Source organism: Erpetoichthys calabaricus, chromosome 14 (genome assembly GCF_900747795.2).
Source record: "Erpetoichthys calabaricus chromosome 14, fErpCal1.3, whole genome shotgun sequence".
NCBI lineage: Eukaryota > Metazoa > Chordata > Cladistia > Polypteriformes > Polypteridae > Erpetoichthys > Erpetoichthys calabaricus.
This window is the reverse complement of record NC_041407.2, coordinates 29,677,613-29,697,314: the sequence shown is the minus strand read 5'-3', so window position 1 is coordinate 29,697,314 and position 19,702 is coordinate 29,677,613. Positions and strand designations below refer to the sequence as shown.

General features: G+C 38.4%; 1 protein-coding gene across 4 annotated transcripts in view; it reads left to right on the top strand.

The window, feature by feature from the left end:
* The first annotated feature begins 2,567 nt into the window (after nucleotides 1–2,567).
* Nucleotides 2,568–19,702, top strand: part of LOC114664850 (archaemetzincin-2) — a 45,738-nt gene continuing 28,603 nt past the window's right edge. For all 4 annotated transcript variants that reach the window (XM_051936249.1, XM_028819143.2, XM_051936250.1 and 1 more), the window contains exons 1-3: nucleotides 2,568–2,783; nucleotides 12,759–13,041; nucleotides 17,924–18,097. In XM_051936249.1, coding sequence (XP_051792209.1) covers nucleotides 2,742–2,783; nucleotides 12,759–13,041; nucleotides 17,924–18,097 — 499 coding nt within the window. In that variant the 5' untranslated portion in view covers nucleotides 2,568–2,741. The remainder of the gene's footprint in view (nucleotides 2,784–12,758; nucleotides 13,042–17,923; nucleotides 18,098–19,702) is intronic.

Here is a 19,702-nt window from a genome sequence, read left to right as displayed (position 1 = left end):
TGGGGGTCTTCCCAGACTGTCTTAAGACTGTGATAGTTAAACCCCTGCTGAAGAAAAATAATCTTGACTCCTCTGCTTTTGAAAATTTGACACCTATTTCTAATCTGCCTTTCTTAAGTAAAATCCTAGAGAAGGCAGTCATTATGCAGCTAAATGACCACCTCAATAAACATGCTATTCTTGATAAGTTTCAGTCAGGTTACAGAACAAATCACATTACAGAAACTGCACTCATTAAATTAGTAAATGACTTGCGAGTAAATGCAGACAGAAGCCGTTTATTTGTTCTCATCCTCTTAGATCTGAGTGCCGTATTTGATACCATCGATCACAATATTCTTAGAAATCGCCTTTGTCAATGGGTGGGCCTCTCTGGCAGTGTCTTAAATTGGTTTGAGTCCTACCTGGCAGGTAAGAAAATTCTTTGTTAGTTGTGGTAATTATACTTCAAGGACACATGATATTTTATATGGTGTTCCACAAGGCTCTATCCTGGCTCGATTTACATGCTTCCGTTAGGTCAGATTATCTCATGGCATAATGTGAGCTACCACACAGCTGTATTTATGAATAGCACCTGACGACCCCGATGCTCTTGATCCACTGACACAATGTCTTACTTGTGTTTCTGAATGGATGAGTAGTAATTCTCTCAAACTAAATAAGGAGAAAGCAGAAATTTTAGTGATTGGCAAAAATGGATATAATGAGGTTATTAGAAATAAACTTGTTGCATTAGGATTAAAAGTCAAGACGGAGGTAAAGAATTTAGGGGTAATTATTGACTCTGACCTGAATTTTAAATCACATATTAATTAGATGGGCGGCACGGTGGCGCAGTGGGTAGCACTGCTGCCTCACAGTTGGAAGATCTGGGGACCCGGGTTTGCTTCCCAGGTCCTCCCTGTGTGGAGTTTGCATGTTCTCCCCATGTCTGTGTGGGTTTCCTCCGGGCGCTCCGGTTTCCTCCCACAGTCCAAAGACATGCAGGTTAGGAGGACTGGCGATTCTAAATTGTCCCTAGTGTGTGCATGGTGTGTGGGTGTGTTTGTGTGTGTCCTGCGGTGGGTTGGCACCCTGCCCGGGATTGGTTCCTGCCTTGTGCCCTGTGTTGGCTGGGATTGGCTCCAGCAGACCCCCGTGACCCTGTGTTCGGATTCAGCGGGTTGGAAAATGGATGGATGGATGGATATTAATTAGATTACTAGGACAGGATTTTTTTCACTTAAGAAATATAGCAAAAGTTAGATCTCTTATAACATTGCAAGATGCCGAGAAATTAGTTCACGCTTTTGTTTTCAGTCAGCTAGATTACTGTAATGCACTCCTCTCAGGACCTCATTAGGACCTCAAAAGCCATAAATTGATTGCAACTCATGCAGAATGCAGCTGCTAGAATCTTAACTAGATAAAGAAAATCTGAGCACATCTCTCCAGTTTTGATGTCACTACATTGGTTACCTGTGTCATTTAGAATTGACTTTAAAATACTGCTTATAGCTTACAAAGCCTTAAATAATCTTGCTCCATCCTATATTTCAGAATGTCTTTCACCTTACACTCCAAATCGTAACCTTAGATCTTCAAATGAGTGTCTGCTTATTATTCAGAGAGCTAAACTTTAAAGAAGGGGTGAGGCGGCCTTCTGCTGTTATGCACATAAAATCTGGAATAGTTTACCAATAGAAATTTGCCAGGCTAATACAGTGGAGCACTTTAAAAAATATATAAAAACCCATTACTTGAACATGGCTTTCTCATAGCTTCATTTCAGTTTAATCCTGATACTCTGTATATGCATTTAATTATCAATATAATTCCTGGTGGCTCCATAATCCGTACTAACCCCTACTTTCTCTTCTGTTCTTTTTCCAGTTTTCTGTGGTGGTGATCTGCGCAACCACCAACTGATCAAAGCACTGTGATGTCCCTACATTGATGGATTAAAGGCCAGAAGTCCACATGACCTCATCATTTCTTCCGTGTGAATCCTGAATACAATGAGGACGGATTGTGAGGCCATTTAGATAGATAGATAGATAGATAGATAGATAGATAGATAGATAGATAGATAGATAGATAGATAGATAGATAGATAGATAGATACTTTATTAACCCCAAGGGGAAATTCACATTCACAAATTCACATTCACATTTATGTTAGATAGACTGTCTAGAGGGGGCTGGGTGGTCTCGTGGCCTCGGAGCCCCTGCAGATTTTTTTTTCTTCAGCTGTCTGGAGTTTTTTATTTTTTGTTTTTTCTGTCCTCCCTGGCCATCGGTTACCTTACTTTTAATTAGTGTACCCTAATTCTGTTTTCTTATTTGTGTAAATTTGTGTGTCTGTTTTCTTCATTATGTAAAGCACTTTGAGCTACATCATTTGTATGAAAATGTACTATATAAATAAATGTTGTTGTTGTTGTTAATCGAAGAGTCAGCTGCAATGAAAGACAACAGCCACAAGGGCAACCAGAAGAAGGGACACAGTTTTGAGATAGTCCCTAACCGGTAGTGTTGTGGGCGTGGCCTCGTGGTGACGTTTTGTTTTCTTCCGGTTAGCGCCTGCTTTCTTCCGGCTGCGCGGCTTCAAGCTGAAAAACCAGAAAGTAAACAAGCGTGAGCGCTAACGTCTGACAGGCTGGTCGATGAGGAGATTTGCAGATGTCTTATTACATGTTGGCTCTGTAGTTGACGTGACGCTAGATTCCTAATATGATATCTGGACTGTCTTCCGTTTCATGATTTTCTTGCAACTCGCACCAATGATTGATCCTAAAGAGGTACGTTTGCAGGCTAACGTTTGTAGTTACGCCCCTGCTGTGTGTGCTTCAATTGTCTTTAAAACCGTACGTTTTTACATTGTCCACCTAAAAATTGCGCATACTGTGCTACAGTATTAAATCTTACTAAGCTATTTAACGCGAACCGATAGACAGCTTCATACTTGATGAAACGTATCGAAGCTCACATTGCAAACAACTTTAATTTTATAAAGCGTCTTCGTAAAGAACAGTAACCTTCCAGAACATTCTTCCACTTTGTCAGTACGCTTACTCCAATAGAATGGCATGGATGAGGTGTGGAATCTCCTCTAGAATGTCGTTTTGTTGCAGACCTTTCGCCGCTTTTTTAAAAAAATGTGCCCACCTCCGATCCAGGGGGCCATAGTGGCTGCAGGTTTTCCTTCCTGGTTCTTTCGTAATCGGTGACCAATTTCTGCTTTTAATCGACTTTATTTCAGTCGCCTTGTTGTTCAAGACTCAATCCTCTGAATTGCTTCATTTTTTCCTTAAGTTTGATTTGAAGTGAGACAACAGAGGGCCAGTTAAATCGGGGCCTCCAGTTCCTCTATAACTAGTTTCTTAATTAGAATCCATTTCCTTTTAATTAAACCTGTTATTTAATTCCACTGCGTGTTGGTGTTCTCATTCTACAACACCAGACATTTCCAAATCTGTTTTTTTTTCTTTTCTAAGACCACCTTCAAAATGTTTTGTGGACCTGAACAGATCAACATTACCCAGACTTTCACACTTATTTTTAAATTTATTGTATAGCTGGTCATGTGTTGGCTCATTCTGCATGGCTGCCAGTCAAGGACAAAAAGTCTTAAATAGCAAGTCAATTAAAATTAAGGGAAAAGAAGTTAATTAGCAGCTAAAAACGGTCCCCAGTTGAGAATACAGAGTGAAAACCCGCAGCCTGTAATCCTCCAGGATCAGAGTTGAACACCTGTGAAATAGGGAGAGGAACAACAGGATTAATTGATCATACATTTTTGTTTGAAATATTCATTATTAGCTGTGAAGTTGGTGGCTTGGTGTTAGCACTGCTGCCTCAGAGCTAGCAGGCTGGTTTTCACATTTCGGGTCATCCCCGTTTGGGTTTCCAAGATATGCAAGCTAGATGATTTAGTGTTTAGCTAATCTATGTGTGTGTTCACTCTGTGGTGGTCTGATGGCCCAGTAAGGGATTGTTTGTGCCTTGCGCCTGATTCTTGCTACTATAAGATCCAACTTCCCTGCAACCCTTCTCAAGACAAAGTGAGTTTAGGAAATGGGTGGATTGTTAGTTGCAAAGTGTGCTCCATCCTTTGTATAGTCACTGTTACATTGTTCACAGCTGCTTAAACGCAAAACATTACCATTTAAAGTTTTAACCACACTGTATGTGACACACTGAGAGAAATACCAGTATATTGAAACCTTTGTGCTCGATTGAAATGCCTTAATTATCCTAAATTGTCATCTTTGCAGCAAGATTTTTTTAAAAGAAAATCTCATTAATCTTAACAATAAGTCATAGATCTTTTTCTGAAAAAGAAACAAAACAATGCCTTAGTTCACATCAAACATTATTTCTGTGGTCAGAAAGGTAACGAGCACAGTCACTGAGATATCAAACCTGTGAGGAATGGAGCCAATCCCAAAACCTCATGCAAAAAGCTGGAGACAAGTGAGGAGAGAGAGCACACTCCTACAGAGCCAGTTTTGTGTACACATTTAAATTAACAGGCACATCTTTTGAGAAAAGGGAGCTAAGCCCACAGAAACAGGCTTTGGGACTCAAATCCAGGACTGTGGACCGAGCGTGTATTTGCAAATTACACTATATACAAACATAAACAGAAGTGGTGAAAAAAGTATTGCTTTTGAGCATCATGATCAGTTAGAAATGCAGACTTTTTTTTTTTTTTTTTTTTTTTTTTTAAAGTAAAGCATTACACTCTCATTCTGCATTTATTTATTTTAGATTCCTACTGCCCCATGTCTCTCCAGCCTTATACTTGAGTACATTTTTTAAGAACTTAATCTCCAAGTACTGCCTGTACAGGTATATTTCTTCTCTGGACGTGGTTAAGTGCATAATATAACATTCTACAATTTGCTTACTCCAATTCAGGGGCATAGAGTCGGGAAGCCTCTCCCTGCAGCACTTGGTGCAAAGCAGAAAACAGCCCTGGACAGGGCAATTGCATGTCAAAGGGCACATTCACGTGCACACTTGCTCGGGGCCAGTTTGAAATTGTCATTCAGCATGTCGCTGGAGTGATGGCTGGAAAACTGGAGTACCACACAGGTACCAGGGAAACATACAAACTCCATAGAAACAACAATGGGGTCAAGGGGTTGATTACATGTGACACATTTTACACATGGATCTTTGAGGCAGCAGTGGTTACCATTGCTCTCCAAATGTGAACACTCTATGCAAGTATTTTTATGAAAAAATTTGCATTTACATTTCAGATTCATTTAATTTCCAAACAGTATTGCTGTGACGCTGCTGTTGGTTCTGTGTTAACCACATGCTGCACCTCTGGTTCCTGAATTGGAAACGGTCAACACAGTGTTTTTTCTTCTTCTTCAATGTAGTTAACTACCATTATTTTAAGAAATGGTTAAGTTCAGAAGATGTCCGAGTTGTGAACAGGCAGAACACAACAGTTTGAAAGATACATTTAAGACTATAGACAAACCAGAATCAAAGATTGAGGAAGCAGGAGTGTGCTCTGTAAATCCAACACTGTGGAACAGAAACAGCATTTTGAGCCATTCACATTTTGGAGTCTGTGGAATAATGAAATGTGTTTCACGCTTGATACGTATGATGATCTGTGTGATTACATCATTGAAGAACGGCTGATTGACATACGGTACACAGAGTATGCTATCGTCATGTGAATAATAAAAAAAATTCCTGTAGTATTTTGTGTATGTTTCAAGGTGTAAAAACAAAATTTAAGCCCACTGTATGCTGCGTTTATTAAATTAGTTACTGGCCCCAAATTTGCCTTTAAAATATTCAGGAGGGGAAAAAAGTATAACCACCATTCCTCCCGTATTTTGCATACCTATAGATTCATTTCTCAGACTGCATCCCTAAAACTGTCCTATTTGGTGCATTATAAACATTGTATACCACTCCTTACATCACATCAAGAAATTTTTTTTTTTCTAAATATTGGCTATTTTACTGCAATTTATTTTGAATATTGTGTTTCATTCATTCAGAAGGTGTACTTACTGTATTCCAATTCTTTGTAGAATAGTAGCGGCCCTGTAATCTCAAGCATTGCTGTTAGGTTGGTATGATTCTGAAAGCTCAAATCTCTGGCACGCACTGGAGTGTCCTGTCATCCACTTCGCTGAATGCTGCATAGATGTACCCTTCTGCAAGAGAAATAAAAAGTGAACAATTTTGGTATTTCCTTTTTAAGAAAGAAAGTAGAATTTGACTGATTTAGCCAAATCAGAACCTTCATACAGAAGGAAAATTGAAAAAGAAAAAAAATACTTTCACTATAACTTATATCAATAATAGGTTTGCATCAGAAACTAATGAAACAGTTCAGATTTAAGAATTGCCAGTCTATTATTCAATATAATATTTTGACTTCTTAACCTATGCAAACTTCCTGTCTACAGTTCACTTGACAGAGGAGAGCCACATTCCCCATCAGGCACTTTGAACTGTAATGGGGGACACTATGTCGCTTGCAGATATATTGTATCTGGTCCCACTAGTAAATTCATTATTAAACAATGGGAGCCTTGTCAGTTTAAAAATCGTATTTAGTGCATTTCTTGTAGGCAGTATCCAGCCATCTACAATAAATAGGTAAAATAGGGAGACAGCTAGCAGGTTGTTTCAGGGAGCATGTTCAAACCATTAAAATCAAAGACCTAAGAAAGCCTACTGTAGAACACTTAACATCCCTTGATCATAGCCGCACTGATCTCTCTGTTTTCTTTCACAGGGATTCAAAGAAAAATAGATAAAGCTAAACTCCTTCTCAGACCGGGATAATATATTTCTCCAGCTCTTAACGACTGACAAAATTTCTAATCTCTCAGTTCCTCTTCTCTAATGGCAGGTTTTCCACACATGCTATCACCTTTTTTCCTTTTATCTTCTTTGGCTTTTTTTACCTGCTCTTTACTTTTCAGTTGCACACCTAATGAATGCTATACAGTTAAAAGATTGTGTATTTAACCTTCTTCCCTTTTCAGCATGGAAATAACCTTTAATCTTTTTTCCTATTGCAAATTATGCTTGTAATAACACAAAGTATTTAAGGAAAATGATTTCTACTCACACTAATGAAAAAAATTTAAAAAAAAAACCAATTGAATTAGAAACAATGGGCAGCTTTCTGACCATAAACATTCTCAAACATGGTTGTTGTCCTTGTGGAGTCTGCATTTGTTCCCTGTGTGTGTCTGGGTACTCCAGTTTTCTTTCCATGTCCCTGGTGACAGTCATGTTAGGCCATAGCTCTAAACAGAATTATATTTTATGTAAACCATTTTATACTTGTATATACTTATGTATACTGCTCAAACAAATTAAAGGAACACTTTAATTAGAGTATAGTATCAAGTTAATGAAACTTCTGGGCTATTGATCTGGTCAGTTCAGTAGCAGAGGGGGTTGTTAATCAGTTTCAGCTGCTTTGGTGTTAATGAAATGAACAACAGGTGCACAAGAGGGGCAACAATGAGATGACCGCCAAAACAGGAATGGTTTAACAGGTGGAGGCCACTGACATTTTTTCCTGCTCATCTTTTCTGACTGTTTTTTCACTAGTTTTGCATTTGGCTACGGTCAGTGTCACTACTGGTAGCATGAGGCCATACCTGGACCCTACAGAGGTTGCACAGGTAGTCCAACTTCTCCAGGTTGGCACATCAATACGTGCCATTGCCAGAAGGTTTGCTGTGTCTCCCAGTACAGTCTCAAGGGCATGGAGAAGATTCCAGGAGACAGGCAGTTCCTTTAGGAGAGCTGAACAGGGCTGTAGAAGACCTTAACACATCAGCAGGACCGGTATCTGCTGCTTTGGGCAAGGAGGAACAGGATGAGCACTGCCAGAGTCCTACAAAATGACCTCCAGTAGGCCACTGGTGTGTTCTGACCAAACAACCAGAAACAGACTTCATGATGGTGGCGTTAGTGCCTGATGTCTTCTAGTGGGCTCTGTGCTCACTGCCCGGCACTGTGGAGCTCGATTGGCATTTGCCATAAAATACCAGAATTGGCAGGTCCACTACTGGTGCCCTGTGCTTTTCACAGATGAGAGCAGGTTCACCCTGAGCACATGCGACAGATGTGAAAGGGTCTGGAGAAGCCATGGAGAACGTTATGCTGCCTGTAACTTCGTTCAGCATGACCGGTTTGGTCAGTGATGGTCCGGGGAGGCATATCCATGGATGGACACACAGACCTCTACAGGCTAGACAATGGTACCTTGACTGCCATTAGGTATCGGGATGTAATCCTCGGACCCATTGTCAGACCCTATGCTGGTGCCTGACACTGCCTGGCCTAATGTGGCAAGAGTATGCAGGCAGTTCCTGGAGGATGAAGGAATTGATACCATTGACTGGCCCCCACGCTCGCCTGACCTAAATCCAATAGAACACCTCTGGGACATTATGTTTCAGTCCATCCGATGCCATTAGGTTGCACCTCAAACTGTCCAGGATCCCAGAGTTGCTGCAATTTCGGCAAAATGGACTAGCCTGCCACATCATTTTTTCACTTTGATTTTCGGGGTGTCTTTGAATTCAGCCCTCAGTAGGTTGATAATTTTAATTTCCATCAAATGATGTGACATCCTTTCGTTCCTAACATATTACCCAGTCTATATCAGTATAGATATCCAGCAGGATTTTTTTCCCATTGAGATCTGATGTGTTTTCAAAGTGTTCCTTTAATTTTTTTGAGCATTTACAAAGGATTTCTTTTAGCTGGCCCAATTAGAACGAAGAGTTCATTTGCTGCAGTCAAACAGAAAATTGATTATATATATGGAAGCAAAGGTCTGTGATACGGTTTGTATATTTGCAGCTGGAGATCCAAAGGGAGAAAATGAATCACGTATTATAATGTAGTTTTTATTCCTGAGCTTTCAGCCCCTACCAGGAGCCTTCATCAGAGGATAATGCTTAGACATACAAGAATCAAAGGTGATATATAGCAAAATTAGGTGGGGGGGGGGGGGGGGGTATTGGTCGTAATGGCCAATACCCCCCCCCCCCACCTAATTTTGCTATATAGCACCTTTGATTCTTGTATGTCTAAGCATTATCCTCTGATGAAGGCTCCTGGTAGGGGCTGAAAGCTCAGGAATAAAAAGTACTTTATGATACGTGATTAATTTTTTCTCCCTTTGTGGATCTCCAGCTGCTAATATATATATATATATATATATATATATATATATATATACTCACACACTGTATACACCAAACTTTTTTGCAGAGTGACTTTGGAATATTTAAAAGAATTCTTGACAGTGTGTAACTGAGTGGGCTTCTTGATGAACTAGCACAGGAGTCATCAAAGAGATTTGACCTAGGGTCAAATTCTCACAAAGTACTCTTTGGACTAAGTGAGTTTCACAATGATTTTCCTTCACCACCCTACACCTTGCACTCTTTTAAAGACACTCCCTCGTTCACTTCTGGACTCTCTTATCCTATCACTGACTCTTCATTCCAAACTAGTAAGTTTAGTCTTTTAAAGTGCTTTCTTTTTTTTCTTGAAAATGCAGCATCATGTAACCTTTATTAATTAGCCGTAAAACGTTCAGGTTGCAAGATACTTATCAAAAAAAAAAGTTGGAGAGCAAAAATATTGCTGTCAGAATGTTTTAGGAAGAAAATCAATACATAGAATCCTCAATTCACTGAAGAATGGTCCTAAAGGTATATCTTTAGAATGTTGTCATTCTGAAATGCATAGCAAACACATCTTGCATGCAATGAAACAGCTGCTGTCATAGAAGATAGATAGAAGAGTAGTGTGAGGCATCACTATGGTCAGAAGCACATTCAGTAAATCTCAACACAGTCTGAAGCCCATCATAGGATGGAGTGGAATTCAGAAAGAACAGCAGGTACTTAGAAGAGGGAGATTTCTGACCACCCATATCATCTTAATAAAGTTGACCATTTGAAACCAGATTTTGTTTCTGTCCCTGCTGAATCTATGGTGAAACACTGAAGGCATGGTGCCCATTAAAAAATGGAAAGCACTCATCATTTATATTCCATTTGCATTTACTTTCTGATGAAACAAGGGCTTCACTCCTCTCCATCATACATTGTCTTTTTTTCTCAGGTTTTTAAGAGTTAAAGCTAAAGTCTGATATAATATCTAGTTCTTTCTGCTGAACTATCCATTCATTCGATAACTGATCTTAAGTTAATCCATTGTTAGGATCATAGGGAGCCAGAGCCACTCCAGGTAGCAAGAAAACATGAATAAACTGAACAGTTTCAAAACTGCAAACATATATGGACTCCTCTCCAAATTGAGTTCAGGTGTTTCAGGCACACCCATGTTAACAGATGCCAGTCAAGCACATAGCCAGGTAGTTTCCTTTGACCAACATTGGCAGTAGCACTGGTGGCACTGAAGAGCTCAGTGTCTTTAAACATGGCACTGTCATATAATGTCACCTTTTCCACAAATCAGTACATGAAATTTCTGCTGTGCTAGATCTGACCTGGTTTACTGTAGTACTATTATTGTGAAATGGACACATCGAGAGGCATCAATGACTCAGCCTCAGAAGTGATAGGCCACGCAAACTTCGAGGTGGGCCTCCAAGTGCTGATGTGCATAGTGCTTAGAAGTCACCTATGCTCTGTTGCATCACTCAACATTTCTGTAAGCAACATCACATCAACTGTGCAGTGGGAGTTTAATGAAATGGATAGAGAACACACACACAAGCCAGTGATCACCATACATAATGCCAGGCATCATCCGGAGTGGTGTAAAGGACACTGCATTTGGACTCTGGAGCAGAGGAAATATGTTCATCACGCTTTACTATCTGGAAGCCTCATGGATGAATCTGGGTTTGTATAGTACACTTTGTACAGTGTACAAAGTTGTTTTAGAAAATTGTGCAAAAAACCAGGTCTAAAAAGATAATGTTTGATGAATTTGGAGAAACTCAAGTGACCTGCACAGAACCCTGACCTCAACCCTACTAAACACCTTTGCTGTGAATTAGAATGCTGATTGTGAGCCATGTCTTCTTGTCCCAACATCAGTACATGACCTCACAAATGCTGTTTTGGTTAAATGGGCATAATTCCCACAGACACACTCCATAATCCTGTGGAAAGCCTTCCCTGTAGAGTGCAGGCTCTTGTAGCCACAAAGATGGGGCCAACATATTCATGCTCTTGGTTTTGTAATGGATGTCTAACAAGCATATATAGGTGTGATGGTCCAATATCCACAAACCTTTGGCTATATAGTGTATCTCTGCCATCTTTACCTGTACACATACTGTACTCTATGAATGATACAACCAGCTTCACAATTCAACCACCTTGTAAACCCACTTAATCCAGGTTTAGATTTGTGGGCTTGTCTCTGAGGTTGCAGTTTCTGTCTTATTACCAACCACATGATAGGCAGCATGCCTATGATTGGGAGTCAGATTGTCTGGGCATTCACCAGCTTTCTTTTAATAATGGCAAGGTAAGTATGTCTGTCAAATATAAATAAAAGTATTTGTAAGAGGTTGATGACAAAACCATGAGAGAATATAACTTGACAGAATGGCAACAACATAATGCTCTGAGTAGTTTGTATTCATTTACCATCAATTACAGGCTAACGCTGCATATTTTCCATGCCGCTAAGCCTGTTTGTATGCAAACTGTGTGATTTGCCAAACACTAAAGAACTGCAGCTTTTGAAGCCTAAATATTCTCCATAGTTGATAGAAGAATGAGGGAGGTTTGAAGGCCATTTAATTGTACATTTACTTGGTATTCTGGCTTTATATACATGTTTTTAAAGGGCTCAGGTCTATATGCACCTCAATAATAATAATAATAATTCATTACATTGGAGCTGAGCCTCAGCCTGCCACTTGTATCCACAGTGAACATGGGGTATGGGCATTTTAAAGCACATTGGCATTATTGAATGAGCCCATCCTAGACTGAAATGGATGCGTGTTGTGCTGCATTTCATATAAAAACAATTATTTTCCCCATCTCTGATCAAATGTTTACTGTTCATGCTGTACTTAGGCCATTAGTAAACTATACATCCAGTGTAGTCATAATATTTTTTCAGCCTTAAGAACATGACCTTATGCACAGCTGAAGACCAATAGTGTTAATTTAGATTATGTAACTGAGAAATTAAAAGTTTAACTGAATTAGATTACATAGGTTAACAAAATGAATGCCCTGATGGTGTAGTTGTTAGCACAGCTGTCACAGAGCTCTACTTAAGAGTCCTGTGATGGACTAGCGGACCCAGACATATCTCTGTGGAGTTTGTACACTCTTTTTGTATCTGTGATCACTTCTCTGTAAAGTCCAGTTTCTTGGCCATGTCAAAGATGTGTTAGGTCAAATGATGACTTTCAACTGCCCTACTTCAGTGAACGTGTCTGTATCATTGTGCCCTGTAATAGTTCATAGTTGGTTCTCATCTTGTACCCAGTGCTGCCATGAAAAGCACCAGCTGTTCACATCCTTCACCTGGATAAGCAGGTTAGAAATTGAATGGACTGATGAATGAATCTCCAGGTGTCTAAACAGAAGAAGTGAACTAGCAATAAGAGTTCATTGTGTTCTAGTATGAACTAAAATGCTCTAGTCTATATTAATAGTATGTGAAGTTTCACAAACACTGTTCACATTAGATATTTTTACTCTGAAAACAACAGATGTCATTTTTTTTGTCACTTTCTGGATGTCTTTATTCAGATGCAGACTATCCGGCATTCTGAAGACGCACTGAGGACTGCTCTGGTCTCTAAGAGACAAGATTTGATGGACCGCTACAACAAGTATAGCCCCGGGGAGCAACGGCTACTAGAAGATTGCCTGCGCCCTGATAGTACACTCTTCCATCCCATTACATTGCATTCCCCATCAGATTGGATCATATCTCATCCAGAATCTACACAGGACTTTGAAGCTTTCTACAAGAACCCCTATCGGAAGACTCCCAACAAAGGAAGGAATACCGTGTATATTCAGACAGTTGGTATGTTACAGCATGCTAGATTAGTGATGGAGTCTGATTTCTTACTTGACTAAATGATGACTGCTTCTTTCGTGCAGTTTATGACTGCCGCTTGCCTGCTGGTGACCTGCTGCACACTGACTTCAGGAATTGCAAAGTAATAGTAATTTTATAAACTTCAAATCTAACATTATGGGAGAGCAGATGAACTCTTTGCCAGCAGTAGTTCCTCTGCTTCTCTGGTAATTAGTATAGAGTTTCCTAGAATTCCAGCTTGACTCAGTTCTGCTCTTTATGTAGTGAGTACATTTTGTGCTGAAAACTGGTTAAAGGTATTCCCTGTTTTATTCTCAATGAAGTCAGTATGGTATATATTTTAGTAAATACTCAAATTCCAGTCATATCTAATTTTAACTGTATTGTGTTGCAGTTTGCAGTGTTTTCTGCAGCTTTATGTAATTGGGCATTGTTCAAAATGAACCATATGCTGCAAGGAATTGTATAAACAGAGGAGGATTCCCTTGTTTGCAGCCACATCAGGGCCAAATACAGTTTCTTTGCCAGTACAGATATGTCATTGTATGAACAAATACACTTTTTTTAGTGATAAGGGGGAAAGGTATATTATGTTATTATTGGTTTTATGTGTCCATTATGATGCCTATTGTTGGCTGCAATTGCCTAGATGGGCAGAAATAGTAATTTGCTGAATCAGACATATTTTTTCTAGTGCCAATATTTGAATGGAAACTGTATTTTTTATCAGAGAAGTTATGATGGTGTTGGTTACATTGGATGCTAAATTGTCTTGGCTCTTAGTAAGACCATTGGTGGGATAGATGCTCCCTATTTATAATATTACATTAGTTTACTGAATAAGAAAATAATTTAAAATGCAGATGGTGGTAAATTTAACACTTTTTTACATTGTTAATTCATAAATTTTTATATTGTGTTGTTTTAATTGCTACTGTTCTAAGTATGCCACTACATGTAATAGGGCAGTGAAGCACATACCACTGACAGACATGACTGTGCAAAATAGGGTGGATTCAGGGTTCATCAGCTGTCCATATTCTAAACTTTTTCTTCTAAGTCAGGATTGTTGATGTCAGGGGGAACCTGGTGCGAGGCGAGAATCAACCCTGAATGGAACATCCTGCTTGCGTCATCATTCTAAGAATCTGGCTTGATAGATAGATAGTTAGTTAGTTAGTTAGTTAGTTAGTTAGTTAGTTTATTTGTCCCCTGAGGAAATTTGGCTTTTTAAAGAAGTTCTTTAAATAAATACTAGAGGGCTCCGCCCCCTGCTCACTTCGCTTCCCAACCCCTGTGTTTGGTTTACCGGATATACAATACAATTTCTTTTTTGTATAGCCCAAAATCACACAAGAGGTGCCACAATGGGCTTTTACAGCCCCTGCCTCTTGACAGCCCCCCAGCTTTGACCTTCTAAGAAGACCAGAAAATACTCCCAAAAAAAAACCCTTGTAGGGAAAAAATGGAAGAAACCTAGGGAAAGGCAGTTCAAAGAGAGACCCCTTTCCAGATAGGTTGGGCGTGCATTGGGTGTCAAAAAGAAGGGGGTCAATACAATACAGTACAATACATAGAACAGAATAAATCCTCAATACAGTATAAAAATAAAAATTCTAGAAGTATGGAGTAGAATTTCACATTAGATGATATCACATAATATGATTTGGATTTGTTTTAAGTCCTGGAGACCTCATTCATCAAGCTGCCTCCCCCATTTTGCCATTCCACATCTGAAATAGCGCTAATCCGATGAAAGGACCCCTCATGCAGGCAATCTACAATTTAAAGAGATTGTTATTTTCTTGTGAATTGTTACATATGCATTATTTTCACTTTTTCTTTAAAAACTTTTGTAAAAACAATACTTGTTTCTTTATTTCCTGCCCTGCGCAAGGTTTCATCTCTTTCTTCCCAGACGTATAATACTGCTCGTGTTGTGAAGGGTGTTGCGGCTGAACGTGCGCTAAGGATATGCCTTTGGATTATTTGCTGCCTTTTTGCTGCTTGCTAGCTGCCTCTTCTGCCTGTCGCATGTCGTTGTTTTAAGAGCTGGGAGCACATGATGCTTGTCTGTCAAAAGCAATCCAACAACTGCTAGCTTAAAGGTCTGTTGACTTGTTTTAAATGATGGCTCACTGCCTGGTCTCACGTGACGTTGTAAAAGCAATACCTGCCTTTTATTTCTGGCCCCGGGCGTGGTTGAATTCTTTCTTGCAGGATGTATAACGCTGCTCGTGTTCGGTTGGGGTAGCTTCCGTCGCGCTGCCCTTCGATCTTTTTAAAGCCTGTACAGCCGCTGTCCTTTTTGCTACGGCCCTGGGACAATCTCTTGGCACCAAGTCTCATGTTTACAGTCCCCGCGAGACGCACCGTGGCAAGTCTCCTTGGTCTCGCGGGTCTTTAAAATGTCTTTCGAGATTATCACGTATCGTAGCCTTGCATTTGTTTTCCATTCCAGGATTTTCTTATATATAGAGAGAGAAATACATACTGTAGATAGATGGTAGTTAAAGTAAGTAAATGAGTTCGGAAAAAAGAAAAGGTAAACATATGATATTACATTTCACAAACTTTATTAATACCCTTGGGAATTTTAGGAACTTGCAAGAAAATGTGAAAAAAAGACATGGAGCTTGACAATATGATTGATCGTGTGAATGTAAGTACACTACTGTATACTGATACAAATATTACATAAGCTACTGAAGTTCCATGTTATAAGGATGAAAAGAAATGAAAATATTGTTAAAAAGAAAAAAATACATTATTCCCATATAACTGCTTGGTACATATACATATATATATATATATATAAAATTTTTTTTTTTTTTTACCAAACATAGTTTTTTAATTAATTAATAATTATTCCCAAAACACAGAACTTGGGAAATAACACATCACTTAATTAGCCCAGGAGTCCAATTAAAAACAGAAGCTGGTTGGAACAAAAACCTGCAGCCACAGTGTGCCCCCAGGACCGAGGTTGGGAAACACTGCTATAGACCACAAGTATTAGCTGCCATTTTTTATTAACAAAATTAAATTCTGCAGGCTTATTGTTTAATGACCGTAAAATTACAAAAATAAATAAAATCTCCTAAAATTACATACTTTAACTAATAAAATATGTACAAAAATATGTATCCATAATACATGTGGCATAAAAGAAAATAAAATACTTCTCATAATTGCAAGTTGTTATATTGTTTATTTTTTTCTGTAATGTACCTATCGGAAACAAAGCTTATTTTAAAAATAAGGTAGTTTCCACCATTTCAGTAGCAATATATATATATATATATATATATATATATATATATATATATATATATATATATATATATATACTGTATATATATATTTATTTATATATTTATATTTATACATATATATATATATATATATATATATTTATATATGTGTGAAAATATACTCCCACAATCAATTGATACTGGCAGTTAACACTGCTTAAATGTAAATATACCTGCACTTACAAATTTTTCTAATTTTTAATCAATAATTGCACAACAGCTGTTTGCGGTTAATATATATTTATTACATTTAAACAGGTGTGTTTTTGTTTTCCTTCAGTGTATGAACTACACATTCGTAAGGAATACATGGTTGAATATATTCGTATTCTTAAGGTGAAATTATAAATATGGATTACCATTTTAATTATGTAGTTGTTTCTTACCAAACCTTATGTTGGAAAGGGAACATTGGTTATCCAGGAGGTCCTAAGCCTTACTTGATATGTTATTAGGACTCTTTGCCTTGTGCAGTGAAGCTGCCTAAAGAGGTCCAGGCTTGTCCACTGCAAAACACTAACGTTTGGTAAAAGTGTTTCAGAGGTCTGACAATAATATTTCCATATACTGTACTTCACCCTCTTTTATGTATAGAGAAATTTGGTATTTTGAGGACAGTTGATGACACCATATACACTCAACATTATTCTGGTTTGGCTCTTTGCATTTGTTTAAAAAGGAATGAAACACCATCTCCTTGTTGTATAACAGTCAGTTTCTGGAAAGCATGTGAGGCATATAGCTTTGAATATGTCTGTTAGAGCTGGTAAAGTCATCACTATGTGAAAGTTTTAAAAAAAGTAGTCGAGTATCATTGTTTAGGTGCAGCTGAAACTATTGCTTTGCCATCCATAAAATGTAGGTTTTAGTTTTTCCCCAGCATCTCATATATACCTTAAAGTCAACACTGAAAAGAGTGAGTCATACTTATTTGAACAGAAAAGAGCTTGTGTGCTTGTGAAAGCCAAGCCATTAAAGTGATGGTTCAGATCCCTTTTCTGCCAGAAAATATCCTATTCCGCTGGACCCTTGAGCAAGGCCCTTAACCTAAAAATTCCTAAAGGGGCACTGTACAATGGCCAACCCTGTGCTTTGATTTGCATAGGTTATGTGAAAAAGCAGTTTCCCCACAGGGATTAATAAAGTAGTTCAAAATCAAAAAATAAATTAAGGGGCATTGTTTGCTTCTCCTCCCATGGCTTAATGCATATGGCAAGTTTAAGTGTCATAGCTTAGGATGTACCTTAGATGAGTATACAGTAATGGAGAATATTGCAGACTTGCAAGGCCCACAGAGGGCAAAGTATGTCATATGACAGTCTTTCTTTTACTAACTTTAATATTCATACTGCAGCTGTAGGGTTTAAGTGAAGAAACTTTAGTAACTAGAAATATTCACCAAAATATCTATGACAGCAGACAGAACATACAAATAACACCTGACAGTGTATTGGTCTGCCAAAAGTCTGCATTACAACAAGGTTTTATTGTTAATGAATAGGTTACTACCTCTGTCTGAAAATGCAGACTTCTTCTTGTTTGTTCTGCTTTAGGTTCATTTGGCTCTTCTGAAGATAGCACCAGGCTGTATGTAGAGTGGCTGCAGGAGTACTGTGAAGCGTTTTATTATGGTCTTGCAGTCAGACTCCTGGAGCCAGTTTCTGTTTCTGAAACGGCTTGTGCCTTCCGGATCAATGAGAACACATGCAATTTACAGGTACATGCAGGTAAGTAGCTCTCAGAATATCAGGCATTTGTTTGTTTATTTATATATTCATTTGTTTTTACTGCTTCTAGCAGAATAATGTATTTTAGAGAGTCATGTAAGCTCAAATTTTTTGGCTGTCTGATTTTATTACATGACAAAAACACTATCAGCCATCACTTGGCTCAAATAAAAGTGATTTGGAGATCTGGTATGTGCAAGGTACTGAAGATGGCAAGGGTGTCACTAAATGGACATGGTGGGTCTACCCGCTAATGTTTTGATGATTTATTCAAATGCTTAAAAGTAGTTAACAAATAAAAAGAATAGTCAACCATTTCAATTTGAAACCTTTTTATTAAAAAAAGAGTACTCAAGAAACCATAGATATTGTGACCTTTCCCCATACTAAATAAAACAATAACAAACTGGAATTGATTAAAAATGCTTTGCACAAAATTTTGTGACCCTTTTAATTTTCTACAAATTTTATTTGAAATATATATTTTTTTCAAAGAAGAATCTTTAGGTAGTTTTCAAATAAAATATTGTAAACTGTATTCATCATTGAAAGCTCAAAGACTAATTTATTTCACTTTTTTCTTATTAAGCTCACTTCAATCCCTGCATGATATGCAGTAATTACAAATTTAGCATGGATAAAAGACAGACAACATAAGCACACAGCATAATGAAATATTGGCTGTGGCCACATGTACTGTAGTTAGGATAGGCCTGGCGGGTATGGGGCCATCCTAACTATACTACATACACAAACTACCTCACATTAGTTCCTCTAAATCTGGAGAATGGTGGTTGCACTCCAAGGTCCTCCTGTATTGCCAAGCTCCTCACCCCGTCATGGAGAACAAGATCATCTAGTCTACACAACATCATAATTTTAGATGCTTGTACTGGTGATCTAATTCTTTCAGTCACTACCCAGAGCCTTTGGGTGATAAAGGGGTTATAAATTTTACAAGTAAATTGACAGCTTTGTCTGTGGACTTTGCTTCTGTTTCACTACTACTTTCCGGTACTTTTGTAAAGCTTCTTCTGATTTACCGATTTGTTACCACTACCCTCACTCATGATCAATGCCTGAAGGTATCTGTATTTCTACAATGGAAGCAGCTGCTCGCTCTTTTAGTGCAGAGGACAGGTCTCATCTTTTCAGGGAGGAAAGTATGACCTCGGGTTTGGAAGTGCTAATTTCACTCCCAATTGAGAACCATCCCATTGTGCACTGGATGGTACAGTTTGATGATGCCAAGAGGACAACTTCACCTGTGTTAAAAAAAAAAAAAGCAGAGCAGCAACTGTTAGTCTTTCAAACTGGATATCCAACACACCTTGGCTGTGCCTTGATATTTTTTCATGAACAGGATAGGAAACAAAACACACCCATGGCCTTTGAACATTCTTGACTTAACATTAAGTATATGATCATATGTCTCACTCCAAAAAATAGGGACTGAATGACAGCAACCCCATATTTTGGTAGTACCTTCCACAAGTTGCTACAGGGTACACAGTCATAAGTTTTTTTTTTCCAGATCCACAAAGTACATGCAGACAGGATTTTCAGATTCCCATGATTTCTTGGATGTTTGTGCAAAGTCAAAGA